General features: G+C 43.8%; 1 protein-coding gene across 1 annotated transcript; it reads left to right on the top strand.

The window, feature by feature from the left end:
- Positions 1 to 644: 644 nt before the first annotated feature.
- On the top strand, positions 645 to 2,075 carry IVL (involucrin). Its single transcript, XM_069478743.1, is given in 3 exon segments — positions 645 to 1,506; positions 1,593 to 1,756; positions 1,758 to 2,075. Coding segments are annotated over 3 exon segments (1,344 nt in total).
- Positions 2,076 to 19,173: the final 17,098 nt, after the last annotated feature.

Genomic DNA, 19,173 nt, shown 5'->3' with positions numbered 1-19,173 from the left:
CCAAGTTGCTAATTTTATAGATGAGAAATCTGAAGTCCAGAGGGGCAAAGTGACTTTCCCAGAAACATGCAGCATTTCAGGGGGATATTTAGGCCCAGAATATGTCATATGATTCCAGGCCAGGGCTCGTGCCATGAGCTCTCAGATTCTCTCTGGCACAGGCTATCGGTTTTCTGGGGCTCAGGGTACCTCCTTGAGGTAGGTACCCTGGTGAGACCTTTATTTCCATAGGGCCTTACCATTCACTGTCACATAATTCCAGAACGCATCTCTCCTCCCTGGTCAGTGGAAATCAGAGATAAGGACAGACACAAAGACTAGACAGAGCAGGAGGTTAACTGGCACCCAGCCCACCCTTGCAGAATAGCCCTGGAGACAAATCTCCTTGTTGGCTCTTGCCTAGGAACTAGGAAGCTCCCAGAAGGACCTTTCCCTGCCCCTCTCCATTTCCACCCTTCACTCTCTGCTGCTTCTAGGGAATGACAGCCCAGAGTGGATGGGAGAGTGTCCCACCCAAGGGAAGAGAGGGGGCGCTGAGAAACAAGGTACTGCTGCAGATTTCCAGAGTTCATCTGTTTCCTTTGCATTCACCCTACCCCTCTGACCCCTTCTGTTTTTCAGTTTGACCTATAGCACCTTCTAAGATGTCCCAGCAACACACGCTGCCAGTGACCCTGCCCCCCGCCCTCAGTCAGGAGCTCCTCAAGACTGTTTCTCCTCCAGCTGACATCCAGCAGGAGCAAAGGAAGCAGCCAACTCAACTGCCTGCCCCGTGCCAGAAGGTGCTCTCTGAGCTCCCTGTAAAGGTCCCCTCAAAGCATGAGGAGAAACACGCAACTCCTATAAAAGGGGTGCTTGAGCAAGAATGTGGGCAGCTGCAGCAGCAGGAGCCACAGGAACAGGAAGTGCATCTGGCAAAGCAGCAAGAGCTGCAGGAGCTGCAGGAACAGGAACTCCACCTGGGAAAGCAGCAAGAGCCGCAGGATCAGGAACTGCACCTGGGAAAGCAGCCAGAGCCACAGGAGCAGGAACTGCACCTGGGAAAGCAGCCAGAGCCACAGGAGCAGGAACTGCACCTGGTAAAGCAGCCAGAGCCACAGGAGCAGGAACTGCACCTAGTAAAGCAGCCGGAGCCGCAGGAGCAGGAACTGCACCTGGGAAAGCAGCCAGAGCCGCAGGATCAGGAACTGCACCTGGGAAAACAGCCAGAGCCACAGGAGCAGGAGCTGCACCTGGGAAAGCAGCAGCAGCAGCAGGAGTCACAAGAGCAGGAGTTGCACCTGGGAAAGCAGCCGGAGCCACAAGATCAGGAACTGCACCTGGGAAAACAGCAAGCGCCACAGGAGCAGGAGCTGCACCTGGGAAAGCAGCCAGAGCCACAGGAGCAGGAACTGCACCTGGTAAAGCAGCAAGAGCCACAAGATCAGGAACTGCAACTGGGAAAACGGCTAGAGCCACAGGAGCAGGAGCTGCACCTGGGAAAGCAGCAGCAGCAGCAGGAGTCACAGGACCAGGAACTACAGCTGGGAAAGCAGCCGGAGCCACAAGATCAGGAACTGCACCTGGGAAAGCAGCAGCAGCCACAGGATCAGGAACTGCACCTGGGGAAGCAGCAGCAGCAGGAGTCACAGGAGCAGGACCTGCAGCTAGTAAAGCAGCAAGAGCCACAGGAGCAGGAACTGCACCTGGGAAAGCAGCAGCAGCAGCAGCAGGAGCCACAGGAGCAGGAACTGCAGCAACAGCACCAGGAACAGCATGAGGAACATCAGAAAGCAGAAATCCTGGAGCAACAACTTGAGCAGGAGAAAGCACAAAGCGAAGAGCAATTGAAGGAGCAGCTGGAAGAGAAGAAGAGGATCTTGGACCAGCAACTGGATCAAGAGGTGGCAAAGAGATATGAACAACTGGGAGTGAAGAAGGAGCAGCTGTTGCAGCCCCTGGGGCAGCAGGAGGGACAGCTGGAGAAGCCCGTGTTTGTCCCAGCTCCTGGCCAGGTCCAAGACATCCAGCCACCCCAGCCTCCAAAGGGAGAAGTCTTGCTCCCTGCAGAGCAGCAGCAAGAGCCAGAGGTGTAGGGGCTGCTCGAACTTAAATACCCACCCAGTGGTTATGGAGAGGCCCTCAGACCACTCCACACAAGGGAAGAGGACACCACTGCCCCACTTACCTCTGGTCCCCTGGTGGCCTGCCTCATCTGTGAACTTGACTTTGGCCCTCTGCATATCTCTCTTACGGGGCTGGGGAGGGGGGAGAGGAAGCTGTTGTCCAGCGCCCACCCAATGAGCCTGATCCCAACCTCAGGTGAGCAGAGCCTCTGCCTGAGGGACTCTGGATACTATAGTAACTCTGACTTCACCCTAGGATTACGGCTGAATCAGTGAATGTGTACAATGATGCATAATAAATCCTGGAAGTCCTTACATCCTGTATTCTCTTTAGCTTCTTCTCGTCTGTCACATAAAACTCCATCTATGGGTCGATGGTTGCAAGTGACCCTCTTGGCCCATTCTCAAAGGACAGAGATCTTGACTCTCCTTTAATTTTGCTCCCCAAACCACTCAATATATTCAACAGCTTCTGAAAAAGAAATAAAACCCCAAACAAAAAAAAAACAAAACAAAAACAACTTCATTTGTGGACCTAAAAGCAACACTTGTCAGTCATGAAGTGGGGATAAGTTGCTCAGGTTGGGGGAAGAGGATCGACCCATCTCGGTCCCACACCACCTCACAGTACCCACAGCCCAGCCCCGGCCCTACACTGCCCATCTTGACTCAGCTCCTTGCAGGAGGGAGGGCACTGGGAAGAAGCCAGGGAGGTCTGGGGCCTCCACCTGGTTCTGGTCCCTTCCCTGGAAACATCCCCAGGCTCCACTCCATGGGTTTTCTCTGTAGAATGTCCTTATGATTCCAAGAGTCTTACAGGCACTGTTAGGCTGAGGAAGGCTTCAGAAAAGCAATGGAAGCAGAACTGGGCGGGGGCTGGGGGGAGGAGGCACTCTGGGACTCTCTCAGATGGGACGTGGCAGGGTTGTTAAAGGAAGTAAAGTTTGGGCCAGCAGCACCTGTGGAAGCCAAAAATGCTTATGAGGCTGGAGAAATACAAACCCAGAGTCATGGCCGCTGTCCCCCTCCTCCTGCATCCTGGCTCCCTGACATTTCCGTAATCTTTACTGCCATCAGTCACATCAGGACCTGGGACTGCTTCCTGGGACAAGCATGGCTTTTAATTTTGTAAATCACTTACCTTTAACTATTTAACCATAGCCTCTTAGGCAGGTTGTCTCAAGCTACTCAAAGCTATTTTACCACAGGCATGAGGATGTATCAGGGACATCCCTACGGTGGTGTCCACAGACACTCAAGCTCAATAGATCTGAACAGTGTGGCACCTAGCACTCCTTCCTCCCCACCCAACCCCAACATTCACCATGTTTCCTCCTCAGGTGTTCTTTGTTCTGGGCGATGCTAGCACTGTCTGTGCATTCACGATCATCCCTCCTCACTCCCCCTCCTCTCCCCTACCCCACCAAGGACCAAGTCCTTGCTGTTGCCACCAATACTTACCGAGCTCAGCCTGAGCTCATTGCTCACCTGAACTGTCGCAACAGCCTTCAAGCTGGTCGCTCTTGCTCTATATCCACAAACCTGGGAACCCACCCATCACACAGAGAACAGGGTGTACTACTTAAAATTCTATCTAACCACATCATTCCTTGGGTTAGCACTTGTCAGTGGTTCTCATGAGTTAGACCATGAGAAAGCAGATTTAAGTCCTCCTGGCAATAGCTTGGGTAGGACTGGGCAGGGAGATTGGGGACAGAGTAAGAAGTCATCAGAAGCACCCAGAGTATATGCAAATATTCTTAGAAGTCTTAGGTTAATTTATAATAGATCTTATTTTTTAGAATAGTTTCAGATTTACATAAAAGGTGAGAAAATACTACAGAGAGTTTCCATATACTCCACATCCAGTTTTCCCTGTTATTAACATCTTACGTTAGTATAGTACATTTGTTACAATTAACAAACAATACTGGTACACTATTATAACTAAAGTTCATGGTTTATTCGGATGTCTTGAGTTTTTACCTAATATCCTTTTGCTGTTTCAGTATCCCATCCAGAATAACAAGTACATTTAGTTGTCTTGTCTCCTTAAGCTTCTCTTGACTATGACAGTTTCTCAGACTTTTTTTTCTTTTGATGACCTTGACATTTTCAGGGATACTGGTCAGATACTTTGTAGGACAAATTAAGGTTAGTCTGATGTTTTTCGTATGATTATAGATTGGGTGTATGGGTTTTTAGAGGGAAGACCACAGAGGTAAAGTGCCATTGTCATTACATCATATAAAGTGTACATACTATCAAATGTGACTTATCACAGTTGCTGTTAACCTTGATCATGTGGCTGAGATAATGTGTGTCAGGTTTCTCCACTGTAAATTTGCTCTCCGCACCTCCACCCTCCACCCTTCTATATGTACATTAGAATTAAGTTACTATGCAAAGCTTGCAATTAAAAAGTGGAGAGTGGATCTCCCTGTCATCGAGGGTGAAGTATCTACGTAAATTATTTGGAATTTTCTGCGCAGATTTTCTCCCCCTCATTTGTTTATATCAGTATGGATTTAGGGTTAGTTATTTTATACTGTGGGCTACAATCCAATAGTACTTTATTTTCTTGTTCAAATTGTTCCAGCTGTGGCCATTGGGAGCTCTTTCTGTTGGTTCCTATGTCCTTTGATATACTCCCATCAATGTTGAGTTTTTAAAAATTTTTTATTTATGTATTTATTTATGTTCATTTGTTTTGTTTTTTGAGTACTTCCTTACTTTCTGGCACTGTAAGATGCTCTAGGTTCATTTTGTACATTTCCTATCCTAGTCCTAGAATCGACAATCTCTTCAAGGAGCCCTGGTTCATTTTACTGGAGAATGGTAATAGACACCAAGATCTGGGCACTAGATGTGGTCATTACTATTATCATTTCTTTTAGGCCCTCTTAACTGGCAAAGAAAATATGAAGGAGAATTTGCACCAAAACCTCCAGCTAGAGTGATCAGGGGAGAAAAGAGAGAACACATAAAATTACCAAATCATGAATGATGAGGTAATATCACCACAGATAATTGAGATATTAAAATGATAACAAAGAATATACTTCATCTGGTGGAGCACAAGTATCATACCAGGACATACTGATTACTGGCCAATTTATACTTATAATATTCTAATACATTCCTCAAGAGGACTTGGATCTCTTTCAATTAATGCATTCTGGATCTGAAAACTGGCTCAAGACTGGATATTGGGTAAGACGAGCTTTGAGGAAGCTGACATCAGCCATAAAAATGGAACAAATACACACACGCACACACACACACACACACACACACACACAGTCCCTGACTTACGATGGTCCCACTTAATGATTTTTTAACTTTATCATGGTGTAAAAGTGACACGCATTCAGTAGAAACCATACTTTGAGTACCCATACAACCATTCTGTTTTTTATTTTCAGTACAGTATTCAATAAATTACGTGAAATATTCAACACTTTATTAAAAATAAGCTTTGTGTTAGATGATTTTGCCCAACTGTAAGCTAATGTAAGTGTTCTGAAAATGTTCAAGTTAGGCTAGGCTAAACTATAATGTTTGGTAAGTTAGAAGTTAGGTGTATTACATGCATTTTCAACTTAAGATGAGTTTATCAGAACATAACCCCATTGTAAGTTGAGGGATACACACACACACACACACACACACACACACACATATGTATGTATACCTAGTGATGCCCATCTATCTTGTCCCTAAGAATACCACCTTATATTATCCATTGCCCTAGATTCTTGCAGGTCAAGACATCTTGGTGACCATTCTGACATTTCAGTGTCATTGCTCATCATGGTAGTCACATCTACCCTGCCTCTGATAGTTAACTATTAATAATAGCACTTAGCCTTTGTTACTCTGAAGTCCTATCATTCTAACTGACACTATGGAACCTAGTTCAGTAAACATTTCCTACTTCAGCCTCAGGCTATCAAAAACAGCCACTATTGGGCTTCTCAGTAATGATGGTGCCCCCATCCCCAGCACATTTCTTATAACTTTAGTGAAAGGAGTGTCCTCTGGGACCTCCTGAAAAACATACTCAGTTGGTGGGTTTCAGGGTTACATAATATTAATAGATTCATTCTAGCACACCTGCCTCTCAAACGTTTTGTCCATTTCTTTGTATTTTGCCAAGATGATTCTGGCATCTCCACCTCATTTAATGTGGGCACAACTTTTTCTGAGTTTCAAAATGTATCCCAGAAGCATATTAAGACAGTCTTTAGGGAACTGAGTCATATGTATTGCCCCCATATCAGTAAATATTCTCCTAATCAGTCTCATATTCCACACCCTATAATTTAACATCGAAAGATCCTCTGCTAGACAGTCTCTTCCAGTCTGTGCTGGTACATGTTCCCCAGGCTCTGCAGTTCCTTCAGTGAATAATCCCCCTCTCCTTTAGCAGGACCAGCACTAACCCACTCAGGTCTGCTAAGACTTGAGCCAATAGCCAGCAGAGGAAGTGGTGCCAAATCTTGAGTTGGACAAGTAATGACTTACAAAGCACCTGCTTCGGTTGAAGACTCTTCATAGTTTTCAGCCAGTGAGCATGCGGGGACTGACATCTTCTACCCAGGGAGAGTGGCCCACTTCTACAGGCTTAGAAAATTCGGAGGATTCTGGAGTTCAGGCTTATCAAGTACATCCATGAATATGTTCTCACCTGAAGAAGCATCACAAATATGAAGAAAGGGAGGCAAAAGCATATCAAAACCTAGGTGGTGTTGAACACACTATGAGAATGCAGTCACCAAGACCCAGATGCAAAAAACTCTGTGTTACAAGTAATATGGTTTCTTCAATAAAAAATTGGAATCACACAAAAGAAATGTACAGGGAACCTATGTATTAAAATAAACTTAGCTAGGCATTGGCGGCTCACACCTGTAATCTCAGCAGTTTGGAAGGCTGAGGCAGGAGGATTACTTAAGGCCAGGAGTTCAAGACCAGCCCAAGCAACATAGTGAGAACTCAATCTTGTCTCTACAAAAAATAGAAAAAATTAGCCAGGCATGGTGCTGTGTACCTGTAGTCCCACCTACTCAGGAGGCTGAGGTAGGAAGATCACTTGAGCCCAGGAGTTTGAGGTTGCAGCGAGCTATGATGATGCTACTGCCCTCTAGACTGGGCCACAGCATGAGACCCTATCTCCAAAAAAATAAAATAAAATAAACTTAAGATATATATACATATATTAACTAATAACCAATGTGTCTACCTTATTTTAATCTCAATTCAAATAAATTATTAGAAAATTAATGACTTCTACAGGATAATTGGAAATGTGAACACTGAGTATATGTTTCATAATATAAAAATGTCCTCTGGTATTTTCTAGGTGCAGTAATATTTATTTTTTAATACTTAACATAAGTACTGAAAAGAAAGTCCTTAGAGATATCTACAGATGAAGTGACATGAGTCTGGGTTTTACTAAAAGGAACACTGGAGAGGGAGGAGGAGTGGAGAGATAAAATTAATAAGATTGGCCATAATTTGGTAGTTATTAAAGCTGGGTGATGTATATGAGATTTATTACACTATTCTGTCCACTTTTTATATGTTTAAAATTACCATAAAATATTTTTAAAAAATATAATGATTATATTGAAAGATGTTAATATATACGATATAAAAATTACATCCTTTGTAACTAAACATAAAATAAAAAAATTTAGATTACAACTTAAAAGGGTAAAGAGCAATGCAGAACTTCTAAAACATTCTATAGAGATGCTTTTGCTTGGTTACCCAAAGAAGTGTAGTCTGAGACAAGGGAATGCATACAGTAATTTATTTTGAAAAGTGGTCCCAAGGAGCAGAAGTCAGGGCCATTAGAAAGAATAAAACAAGAAAGGAGAGAAAGTTATCCAATGATGTGCTGTTGAGCTGAGTATTCCTTTGGGCAACTGGAACTAAATTCCTGGGAGCTTCCAAGGACCATCTAGAACATGCATGTAGAATGGTTTGCCTGAGATACCAAAAAGGATGCTTGTTCTCTGTATACTCCTGTATCTAATAATTGGAGGTTGTCCAGAGGATGTTAACTCCCTCAAGCTTCCACACTGTGCATACACCAGCACGACTGAGCCATCTACTGCAAGTGTTCCAGTGTGGCTGTGAAGAAGCCCTGGGACAGATATAAGTGACACCTAATGTAGCTGAAGCGAGGTGCTGCCAGATACACCTGAGAATATGTGGTTGCCATAGCTACAGCCTAGGCAAAAAGGTGGGCTGAGAAGATGGGAGATGGGGCATAAAAGATATCAGACTGTAAGCATTTAAAAAGTTTGACAGGAGATACTGACAGACCTTACAGTCAGAGTGTCTCCCTATTGGAATGGTACCTTTTCCTCTTTGCAATAATCCTTTAATCCTTTTGAATAAAGTCTTTCTTTAGTTAAAACAAAAAAGTTGCAACCAATTTAGTTTTCTAATATTTTTTATTTCTTGTTTTGTCTCAGATTTATTATAAATTTCTTTTTTAATTCTGTTCCACCTATAATTATGGCCTTTTTAAATTCCCAGTATTAACTTTTTCTTTTTTTTTTTTATCTTGGTCAACATTATCAGTCTTGACTAATTTTTTTTCATCTTTTCAAAGAGGCAGTTTGGCTTGGTTGATTCTATTATATCTTTGCTTTCTATTTCATTAATTTCTCATTTTATATTTAGTATTTTCTTATATCTACATTATTTGGCATTTTCTGATTTTTATATTTTACTTTCTTATACAAAATCATTAATTTTCAGACTTGTGTATTTTATATGGACTTTTAAAGCTTTTATCCTCTTTTATTTCTTTTGTTGTATATCTGATGAGTTCTGATATACAGCATTTATGTTACTGTTTACTTCTAAGCATTTTTTTAGTTGAATGAAAAATTAATTTCTGTTCAATTCAGCATCACGTAGATTCTACCCTTATATTACATTTTATTATTAAAACCTACAAACATACAGAACTATAGAAAGAAAAAAAGTCCTAAGCATATTTAATTTCCTCCAGACTGTCTTGTCCAGGAGTAAAAGTTTTATTAATAGTAATGCCACAGTATCTCATACAGGAAGGACACAGCCTTGGCTCTTATTTCTCAGAAATCAACATTTGGAACACTCTGCTAGGTAACAGTAATAACGACAATAATACATACTTTATAGACACATAAAACAATCTGACTGGGTGAGGCACCACTGTGGAGGTTAAAAGGATGCAGGCTGGACTCACACACCTGGGACTGAGCCTAGCTCCATTGCTTACATTCTACGTCATCACAGGCAAAGTATGAAACATCTCTGTTCTCTTTCTTCATGGTGAAAACGCAGGCAAATATTGACCTTTCAGCATTGGTTTGGTTATTAAATAATACTTGTGAGGTACCTGGGTCAGTTTTCAGCATATAGAAGGGCTCAGCATATGGAAGCAATGGTGTATATGGCATATTTGTAATTTTAGAAGCTCCCTTTGTTTTTGTTTTTGTTTTGTTTTTTTGGTTTGGTTTTTTGCCTTTTGTTCACTTCTAGTATTGGACCATTAAAATACGATTTATTTCTTTCTTATGTGCCAGGAATTGTTCAAAGCATTGAGCATTCTTGAACTCATTTAAACTCATAAACCTGAAACACAGTGAAGGGTACATAATAGGTACTAGGAAATCCTGACTGATTTTGATTAACTAATCAGCTAAAGTAAACCTTGTCTGTCGGGAAGTGAGGCGACCTTTCCAAAAGAACTACAGTGATTGGCTTTTGTGCTTTTGATATTTTTTATATTTTCCTAGCACAAAGAACTAAGAGTACAATTTGAGCTACAAGCTACAGCGGAGTGGCCCACAAATGGTGCAAGTTTGCAAAGAAGGGCAACCAAGATGGCCTGCCAGTCCTCTAAAGTGCCTGTGATCTTTTGCTCCCCTCTAGTGCTGTGATGTAGAATTGCAGGACGGAGAGAGAAGGGCTCCACCCCAGGAAGGCTCCAAAATGCAAAGCTTAGGCATTCAGCATCTATGCGAGAAACTCCCAAGGAAATGGTGATGAACAAATAGGGCAATTTGTGCCCCATTTATTGAGCATTGCCACATGTCAGTCACAGTGCCAAAGGCTTTATATGCACGATCTAATCTTCATCAACGCCATGATGTAGATGCGATTATCCCCCTTACCTGAGAGACAAAGGACACTGAGGTTCAGAGAGGACAAGTCACTGGCTCAAACTTACTCAGCTAGTCACTGAGATTCAAACCCAGATATGTCTCAACCTACTCATACAATGCTTTGTGCATCAGTGGTGGGAAATCCCATGGAGGCTTAGTGTGCATCTTTCTGGAGGAGCTGGCATGCAAGCTGGGCTTTGAGGAATGGGTGCAGAGGGATGGATATTAAAAGGGTCAAAGCAGGGGCCCAGAGGGAACTATCATAGCAAAGGCCCAGATGGGGAGAGTGGGGACACTGTGTGTGATAGGAATGAGCAGCTTACTTTGGCTGTAGTGTGGGAATCCCAGAGAGATAAAACAGAAATGCAGGTTGACACCACTATGGACCCACTCTGCTCTTCCATATATCCCCCACTATAGGTATAAGGGAGCTGAAAATGAAATTAGAGGTGTGATTTCCAGCCCCTGTAGAAAGACAGACCCTGCCAGCCTTAAACAAACAGTCACTATACAGCAGGAAAGCCCCAGAGCACCCAGGAAGTCTGAGGGGCAGCTTGGGAGGGTGGGATGAAGGTAGTGTCAACAAGCGCAGTAGCACTGGTCCGTGCCAGGGGCTCTGTGGGGGAGAAAGGTATTAGGAGGAGAGACCTTTGGCAAGAGGCCACTTGGCTAAGAGACACTGTCCTCTGGACCTCACAGGGAAATATGTGGTCTGACCAGGTTGAATGTCTCACATGAACAAAAACATAATTTATAAATCAATGGCCTTTTCCAGAAAAGGAGTGACGTACAACACACAGCAAAGAGGCCTGCATTTGGTGTCAGTAAGTAGATCGCTGCTATCGTACTAAAAATTAGTTTCTTCTGGTCTATGTTTGGAGTAAAAATTTAAAATGGAAGCATGCATCCTGCTGCCCTGGCCGGGTTCTGATAAGCATCCAAGATGAGGAAGAAGACAGGAGGCTCCACTCTCACCTCAGCTCAGCTCGCCTTCCGAGAGCAATCAGAGTGAACTTTCTCGAGCAAAGTCCAGGTTAAGTCACCACTGGCTCAGACCCCTCCCAGCCCCCATGCCAGGGGAGAGGGCCCTGCCTGGCTTTTGGCACTCGCCTGGTCCCTATTCACCATGGTGGTGCCACAAGCCAGTGATCTGTCCTCTCTGAACCTTGGTGTCTTTGTCCCTCAGGTGCATGCTTCCCGCAGTACAGCCCAGCCCATCTGAAGGCCTCTTCCCTTGCTCTGCCTCTGCTGTGTCCCACAGACCCTTTTGGACTATCTTCCCCTCGCTCAGGCCCAGCCCCTGTGTCTCTGCCTCAGAGAGGCCTTCCTGACCATCTTTGACAAACATTTCCATGTTGTAGTTTCTCCATAGCCCTCACTACTTCCCTGAAGTTATGTTATTTAGTTGTTTATTTCTTGACTGTGTGTGTATGCTTATCATCTATCTTTCCCCACCAGGATGTAAGCTCTGAGTGAGCAGAGAACACGCGAGCCTTGCTGTGCGTACCTTTCGCCCTCTGTGCCTAGAATGGGCCCACTAAGATGCAGTCCCATTCGTCTGTTATTGCTTTAGTTGCTTGTGCTTTTCGTGTATCCAAAAAATCATTGCAAAACCAATGTCATGAAGCTTTCCCCGTATGTTTTCTTCTAGGAGTTTTACTTTTTCAGGTCTTATATTTAAATCTTTAATCTGTTTTGTTTGATGGAAAATAAGGGTCCAGTTTCATTCTTTTGCATGTGAATGTCCAGTCTTTTCAACATCATTTACTGAAAAGACTGTCCTTTCCCCATTGCATATTCTTGTCAAAGGCCAGTTGACTGTATATGTGAAGGTTTATTTCTGGGTTCTCTATGTTGTTCCATTGATCTATATGTCTGTTTTTATGCCAGTACCACACTTTTAATTACTGTAGTTTTGTAATACATCTTAAAGTCAGGAATTATGATGCCTCCAGCTTTGTTCATCTTTCTAAATATTTGTTGGGCTATTTGGGGTCTTTTGTGGTTCCGTATGAATTTTAGGATTATTTTTTCTATGTCTGTAAAAAATGCCTTTAAAATTTTGATAGAGATTGCATTGAATCTACAAATTGATTTGGGCAGTATGCACATTTTAACAGTAATAAGTCTTATAATCCATAAACATGGATGTCTTTTCATTTATTTTTGTGTTCTTTAATTTCTTTCATCAAACTAAAAAGCTTCTGCACAGCAAAGGAAACAATCAACAGAGTGAAGAAGCAACCTACAGAATGAGAGAAAATATTTGCAAACCATACATCTGATAAGGGATTAATATCCAAAATATATAAGGAACCTCTACAACTGTATACCAAAAAAATAACAATAATCAGATTTAAAAATAGATATAGAACCTGAACAGACATTTCTCCAAAGAAAACGTACAAATGGCTAACAGGTATATAAAAAGATGTTCACCATCACCAATCATCAGGGAAATGCAAGTCAAAATCATGAGATAGCACCTCATACCGGTTGGGGTGGCTATCAAAAAAAAAAAAAGGTACATGTTGACAAGAATGTGGAGAAATTGGAATTCTTGTACATCTTTGGTAGGAATGTAAAATAGTGCAGCTGCTGTGGAAAACAGCACAGAGGTTCCTCAGAAAATTAAAAACATAACTACCATAGGATCCAGCAATCACACTTCTGTGTTTATAGCCAAAAAAAAAAAAAGAAATCAGGATTTCAGAAAGATATCTGCACTCCCATGTTCATTGCAGCATTGCTTACAGTAGCCAGTATATGGAAACAACCCAAAATGCCCATCAATACATCAATGGATAAAGAAAATGTGATATATAAATACAATCTAATACTATTTAGCCTTTTAAAAGAAGAAAATCTTGTCATATGTTACAACATGGACGAACCTTGAGGATAAGTGAAAGAAACCAATCATAGAAGGGTAAATACTGCATGACTCCACTTATATGAAGTATCTAAAATGTCAAATTCAAGGAATAGAATGGTGGTTGCCAGGGGCAGGGGTGAGGGGAATGGGAGGCTGCTGTCCCGCAGGTATAAAGTTTTAGTTATGCAAGATGAATAAGTTCTACAGCAGAATGCCTGTAGTTAACTATAGTGCATTGTGTACCTGAAAATTCATTAAGAGGGCAGATTTCATGTTAAGTGTTCTTACCACAATAAAGGAAAAAAGAAAGTAGCCGGTGCCTGGCAGGCATCAGTGAGCATTTGTCACTGACTGATACACCAACTCTCTGTAAACCTAGTCTTGCATACACAGGGTAATGCTTGTAGCTCCCGCTCTTCCCCATTGACTGTCCTCACAAACACCTCTGGGTGTAACAAGAAGACCCGCCCCATCTTGCAGTTGATGAGCCTAGAAATCGGTCAGTGCCTTGGGCCATTTTGTGGGCACTCCCCACAAATGCCCAACTCTCAGCCTCTTTTGGATCCTTGTCAGAACAATGGGGAAGTGATGGAGTGGTTTTCCAGAGAGTTAGTAGGGGTGGAGAGAAAAGGGTGGGAAGGAACGACTTTACTGGGGCAGAGAGATGGGTAAAGTTATCCGCCAAGTCAGGAAACATCTAGGGGAAAAGGGAGGGTGTCCCTGACCTCATCTCACCATGTCACCATTGATGAGACAAGACTGAGCAGGATTTACCTCCTCTAGGAAGCTTTTGGTCATGCCATCTGGCTGGTTTATACCCCTTCTATCTGCTATAACCCCTAAATAACTCTACCAAAGCATTTACTATAAATTATTGAAATCCTTTGTTTAGTCTGTTACCTGCTCTAGATTCCAACTTACAGGGAAAAACCTTTGTCTTATTTACCTCTGAACTCCCAGTGCCTAGTTCAGTGCATGGAACATAGCAGGTGTTCCTTCAATGTCGAGTGATGGTACATATTGAGGTACACCTGCGTGAGTCCTCTGTTTCCATACCACTCCTTTCTCACAGTCCTGAAGTGGAATTGCCATGCAAATAGCCACCCCGTGTTGTTGGCATCCAAGACCACACCCCTGCTTGGACGCATGGGCTGTGAGGACAAGTTCCTAAGTAGCCACACAACAAAAGGAGGAGCCCAGAGAGGCAAATCTGGAACTTGAGTCATGAAGATACTATTCTATTTATACCCTTCCTTGAAGACAAACATACATATCAAACATAGAAAAATCTTTACACCTAAGCCCGTAAGTATGTGTGTAGTGGGCTGGTGTGTGTATGTATGTGTGTGCTTTTGTGGTGTGTGTGTGCATGCCTGTGTGTGTGCCTGTGTGTGTATGATGTGTGTGTTTATGAATGTGTGGCGTGTGTGTTTGGTGTGTATGTGTTGGGGTGTGTGTGGTATGGTGTGTGTTTATGTGTACATGGTATGGTGTATGTGTGAGCTGTGTGTGTGGCTTGGGGATTGTGTGTGTGTGATGTGTGAAAGGGTGCGTGGTGTGTGAGATGCATGTGTGTGTGGTTTGGGGACTGTGTGTGTGTGATGTATGAGTGGGTGTGTGGTGCCTGTGTATGTGGTGTGGTGCATGTGTCTGGTATAGTGTATGTGGTGTGTGTGGTGTGATGTGTGTTTATGTGTGTTTGTGGTATCTATGTGGATGTGTGGTATATATGTGTGTGTGTGGTATGGTGCATGTGTATGGTATAGTGTGTGTTGTGATGTGTGTTTATGTGTGTGTGGTGTATATGTGGGTGTGTGGTATGTACATGTGTGTGTGTTGTGGTGCATGTGTATGGTATAGCGTGCATGGTATGGGGTGCGTGGTGCATGTGTGGTGTGTGTGGTGTGCTTGTGTGCGCACCTCTTTAGGGATAGAGTAAAGCTGTCGCCTATACAACTATCTCCCTCACCTCAGCCTCCCACATCCTTCTATTGGGACCATTTAATCAACAATATTTATTGTGCTTGGCCTCACATCTGTTGGAGCTCACTGGTAGGCAACCTTGGAAAATGGTGATTGTTGGTTGTTCCGTTACTAAAAATTGCTGTTTCACCTTCCCAAAATCAAAAACTCCCCCAGCCACTGGTCTCATCATCACGAAGCGTGTCTTCAATTCCTGGAACATTTGCTGGGACTGTCAAAGAGCCTGGCTCTCTGCTAGTCTTGGGGAGGACATTTGTGACTCTGCTCTCAAGGGCTTAACACTACTGGGGTTAACAAATCATATACCCAAATGTCTCAAGAACCAAGAACATTCTACATGTCCCAGTAGATCTGGGAAAGGCTGTGGAAGTGAAAGAGAGTCTCTTAGGCAGACACATTCCTTGTGGATGACAAAGACTTCATGGAGAAGATGCTATTTGAATTTTATATTTCAAGAGCATTTTTTTTTCTAATCTATGGGAAACTATCAAAATGGAGATAACTGATGTCTCATTATGTCCCCACCCCTCCCTCTGGGGACAGCTATGCTCCATTTCCAAGGACGCTAACTTGTTTCTTAGGTTAGCTTTGACCTCCCAACCAGACACTACTTCCGCTGTCTCTTTGCCACAGCAGCTCTGGGCTCCACCGCCTCTGGGAAACTCCAACCACAGCCCCGCTCCAGCTGTAAACTTACCTCCACTTGCCTCCTTCCCAGCCTGGGCCACCTTGGAACTATCTCCCCCATAGCTTCCACCTCTAGTCAGGCCTTCTCAGCAGCCCCATGAGGTCCTCAGCCCAAGGTCAGCCCTGATCCCTAGCCCCTCTGCTCTTCTGCGCCCACAGTGAGGATGGAGAAAGACAGAACAAGTTGCAGGTGCAGCCCTGGCCATCCCCAGTCCATTCGCCAACTTACCACAATGCTGTTCTTTCATGAGCGGATTTCTGAGGTCTTGTTGTCTTCTCAGAGAGTATTATTTCTCTGCCCATAACCTGATCCTCAGTGGCAACCTAGGATACTATATTTACATAAAAATTGAGCTCTCCTTTGTTCACTCTCCTTTTCTCCAGCTAGACTCTAGCAAGTCGAGGACAGGACCATTTTACATGGCTTCCATGTTCTATGGCACTCAATCCTGTGCTTAAACACATGGAAGGTGCTCTGCAAATACCCAGGGATGGATTTATTTGTATAACTTTCCCTCTGTGCCTAGCAAGGACACTGTGCACAGAAAGCCCCCTGCATAGTAATGGGGACAGACTGAGAATGTGTGTAGTACAGGATATAGACAGACCCATCCCCACAGAAACTTGGTATGACTCAGATTTCCAGACAAAGTCTGGTCTCTCTATCTGGAAGCAAACATGATACCTGCTTGTCTGGGTTCCACACACCCACTTGTCTGTATTGTCCCAGCTAAAAGGTGTGCATGGAAAAGAAGGAGGAGGGAGGGAGAGAGCCATCTCTGGCTCCTTCTACTCAGCCCTGGCTTCACTCCTAAGAGTAGAAGGAAGCTAGTCAAAGGCCAAGAGCCACAGGCAGTGGGACCAGAGGCTCCTGGGACCCACACTTGGGCTCCTATCACACATGCTTTGTGGCATTGCTTTGTTCCATGCCTCTGGGAGACCCAGCTCCAGCCCTTATGTCTGATTCTTACTGCCTGAAGTGGAACTATATTTCATATTGCTTATTTCATACTTTTCTCTTTAAGTTTCTTAAGAACCAGGGAGCAAGCCTATATTTTAACATTGTAAGGAAACATTTTACATAGATAACACAGTCATCTACTTAGAGATTTCCATATATCTGTAGCTGAAATATCTTAGGCCAACTTGGAATGCTCCATGTTTCATTTGCAATGTAATCTTTTTGAAATCTGCATATAATTAGACAGCTTTATGGCCTGGTTTAAGAGAGGTAGCATATTCAAAGAAGTACCCCAAAAAGCAACTAAATTTTTACTTAAGGTCACTAGAAATGTGCCAAGGGAAGTTTCCATTAACTCTCTGAGCAAAATTTTTTAAAATCACATTTCTTACCACCCTATCTAGAGACAGAGAGAGATAAAACTTATACAGAAATTATCCCCTTAAAAAAAATGTTTCCTTCCTTTCTAGAATTGCACAGAAACTCTACCTAAACCCTGACATTTAGGAAGTGTGGGTCTCTTCCCCTCTCCTCTATGGCCTACTTCTTTAATACAGAGATCAACTTTATCTTTCTGTTTTCTTTGGTTTACTGTTAGTTTTTTCTCACTGGCCCCTTTTTCTGATTCTGAACAACACAGGAAGACTGGTAAGAGCCCTCCATTGGCAGGAGGGAGATGGTTCATGACCTCTTGTTGTAATATCTGCCCTGTAATCTTCATCAGATCTAAATCTAGCAAGAGGGTTATGGCCCTCCCAAATGCTCCTGAGGAAACAGAGACCCCAGCTCAATTTGTCTCTCCCAGGTCTCAGAGTGTATGGGCAGATGTCCCACAGAACATCTAGAGGACACTCTGCAGATCTGGGCTTATCTCTGGCTGTGACTTTTTCCAGGCCAGTAGATGTCCTTCCCCCCAGTCATTGGAACTTAGCAGAACATCCTCTTATTAGGGAAGGGGGTGTCTCATAAGTACTTTTTAAGACAAATGACTGGTTGGCAGCTCTGGAGCTGGGGTGAAGGTGGGCACTAGAGGAAGAGGGCCAGTGCTCCCCACCCTTGACACCCACAGCCATGTGCACACAGGTGCGTGGCCCCCAGCTTAAACTCACCTGATGCACTGAGGACTGGGGGCTTATTTCTCCCTCTTGAGAAGAGACTCAGCAGAAGTTAAGTCACCTCTTTTAAGGGAATCAAGAGTGGAGCATGGTCAGACCAGATGACAACTTTCATGTCCCCTGGGTGACAAGAGATAAAGCCAAAAGGCTAGTGGTCATATTGGGAGGCTTTGGTCTCACCAGGGACACTCCTTAAGTTCTCTGCACCCGTCTTTATCCCATTCAGAACCATAGGCTATTCCTCAGAAACCCTTGTGTCTGTATTCCAGGGAAAGAGGAGCCAACCATAACCATCTAGAGGAAAAAGGTTTTGGAGAAACTGGAAGCTTGTCCAGCTCCATCTACCATTCTATGCTGGAGTCATCCCTCTGGCTTCTCACCCAGTGGCCAGCAAGGAGCAGGTGGGCCGTCAGGGCTGCCCAGCAGGGAGACTATGCAGGCAAAGCCTTGGCAATGAGAAACAGTGGGCTGCCTGCCAGGAACGGCAAGCAGAGCCCTACTGAGGGGGCATCAGGCACAACAGAAATCCCAACAGAATTTAGATTTTATCCTGTAGATAGGGGGAGTGAGGGGCCTTTGAGAGATTCTATGTAAGAGAATGACAGAGGCTCATTCACATTTGGAAATTGTTTATTCTGACATAATTTGAGACTTACAGAAAAGTTTCAAGAATAGTACGAGTCCCTGGATACCTTTCATCCCGATTCACCCGGATTCCTAAGTATTGATCTCTCTCTCTCTCTCTCTCTCTCTCCCACACCCACACCCACACCCACACACACACACACACACACACACAGTCTGAATGTGTATTTACATATATATCATATGTACATAAAACATATAATGTGTATTATATGCATATGTACGTTTTGCTTTCTTTTTCCTGAACATTTTGAGAGTAAACTACAGATATGATGCTTCTTTTCCCCTAAATACATCATTGTATATTTCCTAAAAGCAAGACATTCTCTTATATTTGCCTTTCAAAATGATCATTTTGGCTTCTGTGTAGAAGGTATTTTTCAGTGAGAGAGACAGCAAACAGGGAGATGGGTGAGGGGAACTCTTTCGCGACACAGACCAAGGCAGGGGTGTTGCACTTCTAGGGCCAGGTAGATGCGACTGGGTAAGTGAACGTAGTTAGAGGTGGTGCCGGCAGCGTTGGCCCAGCGCTGCCAGGGGGGTGGGAGGTGGTGGTGCTGTTCACTGACAAGGGGAGCGAGAGCAGGGGGGAGGGACAGCAAGCTCAGTTCTGGACATGTGGAGA

The sequence above is a fragment of the Eulemur rufifrons genome, chromosome 8, assembly GCF_041146395.1.
Source record: "Eulemur rufifrons isolate Redbay chromosome 8, OSU_ERuf_1, whole genome shotgun sequence".
NCBI lineage: Eukaryota > Metazoa > Chordata > Mammalia > Primates > Lemuridae > Eulemur > Eulemur rufifrons.
Note: the sequence above shows the minus strand (reverse complement) of the source record. Positions and strands in the feature narration are given on the sequence as shown.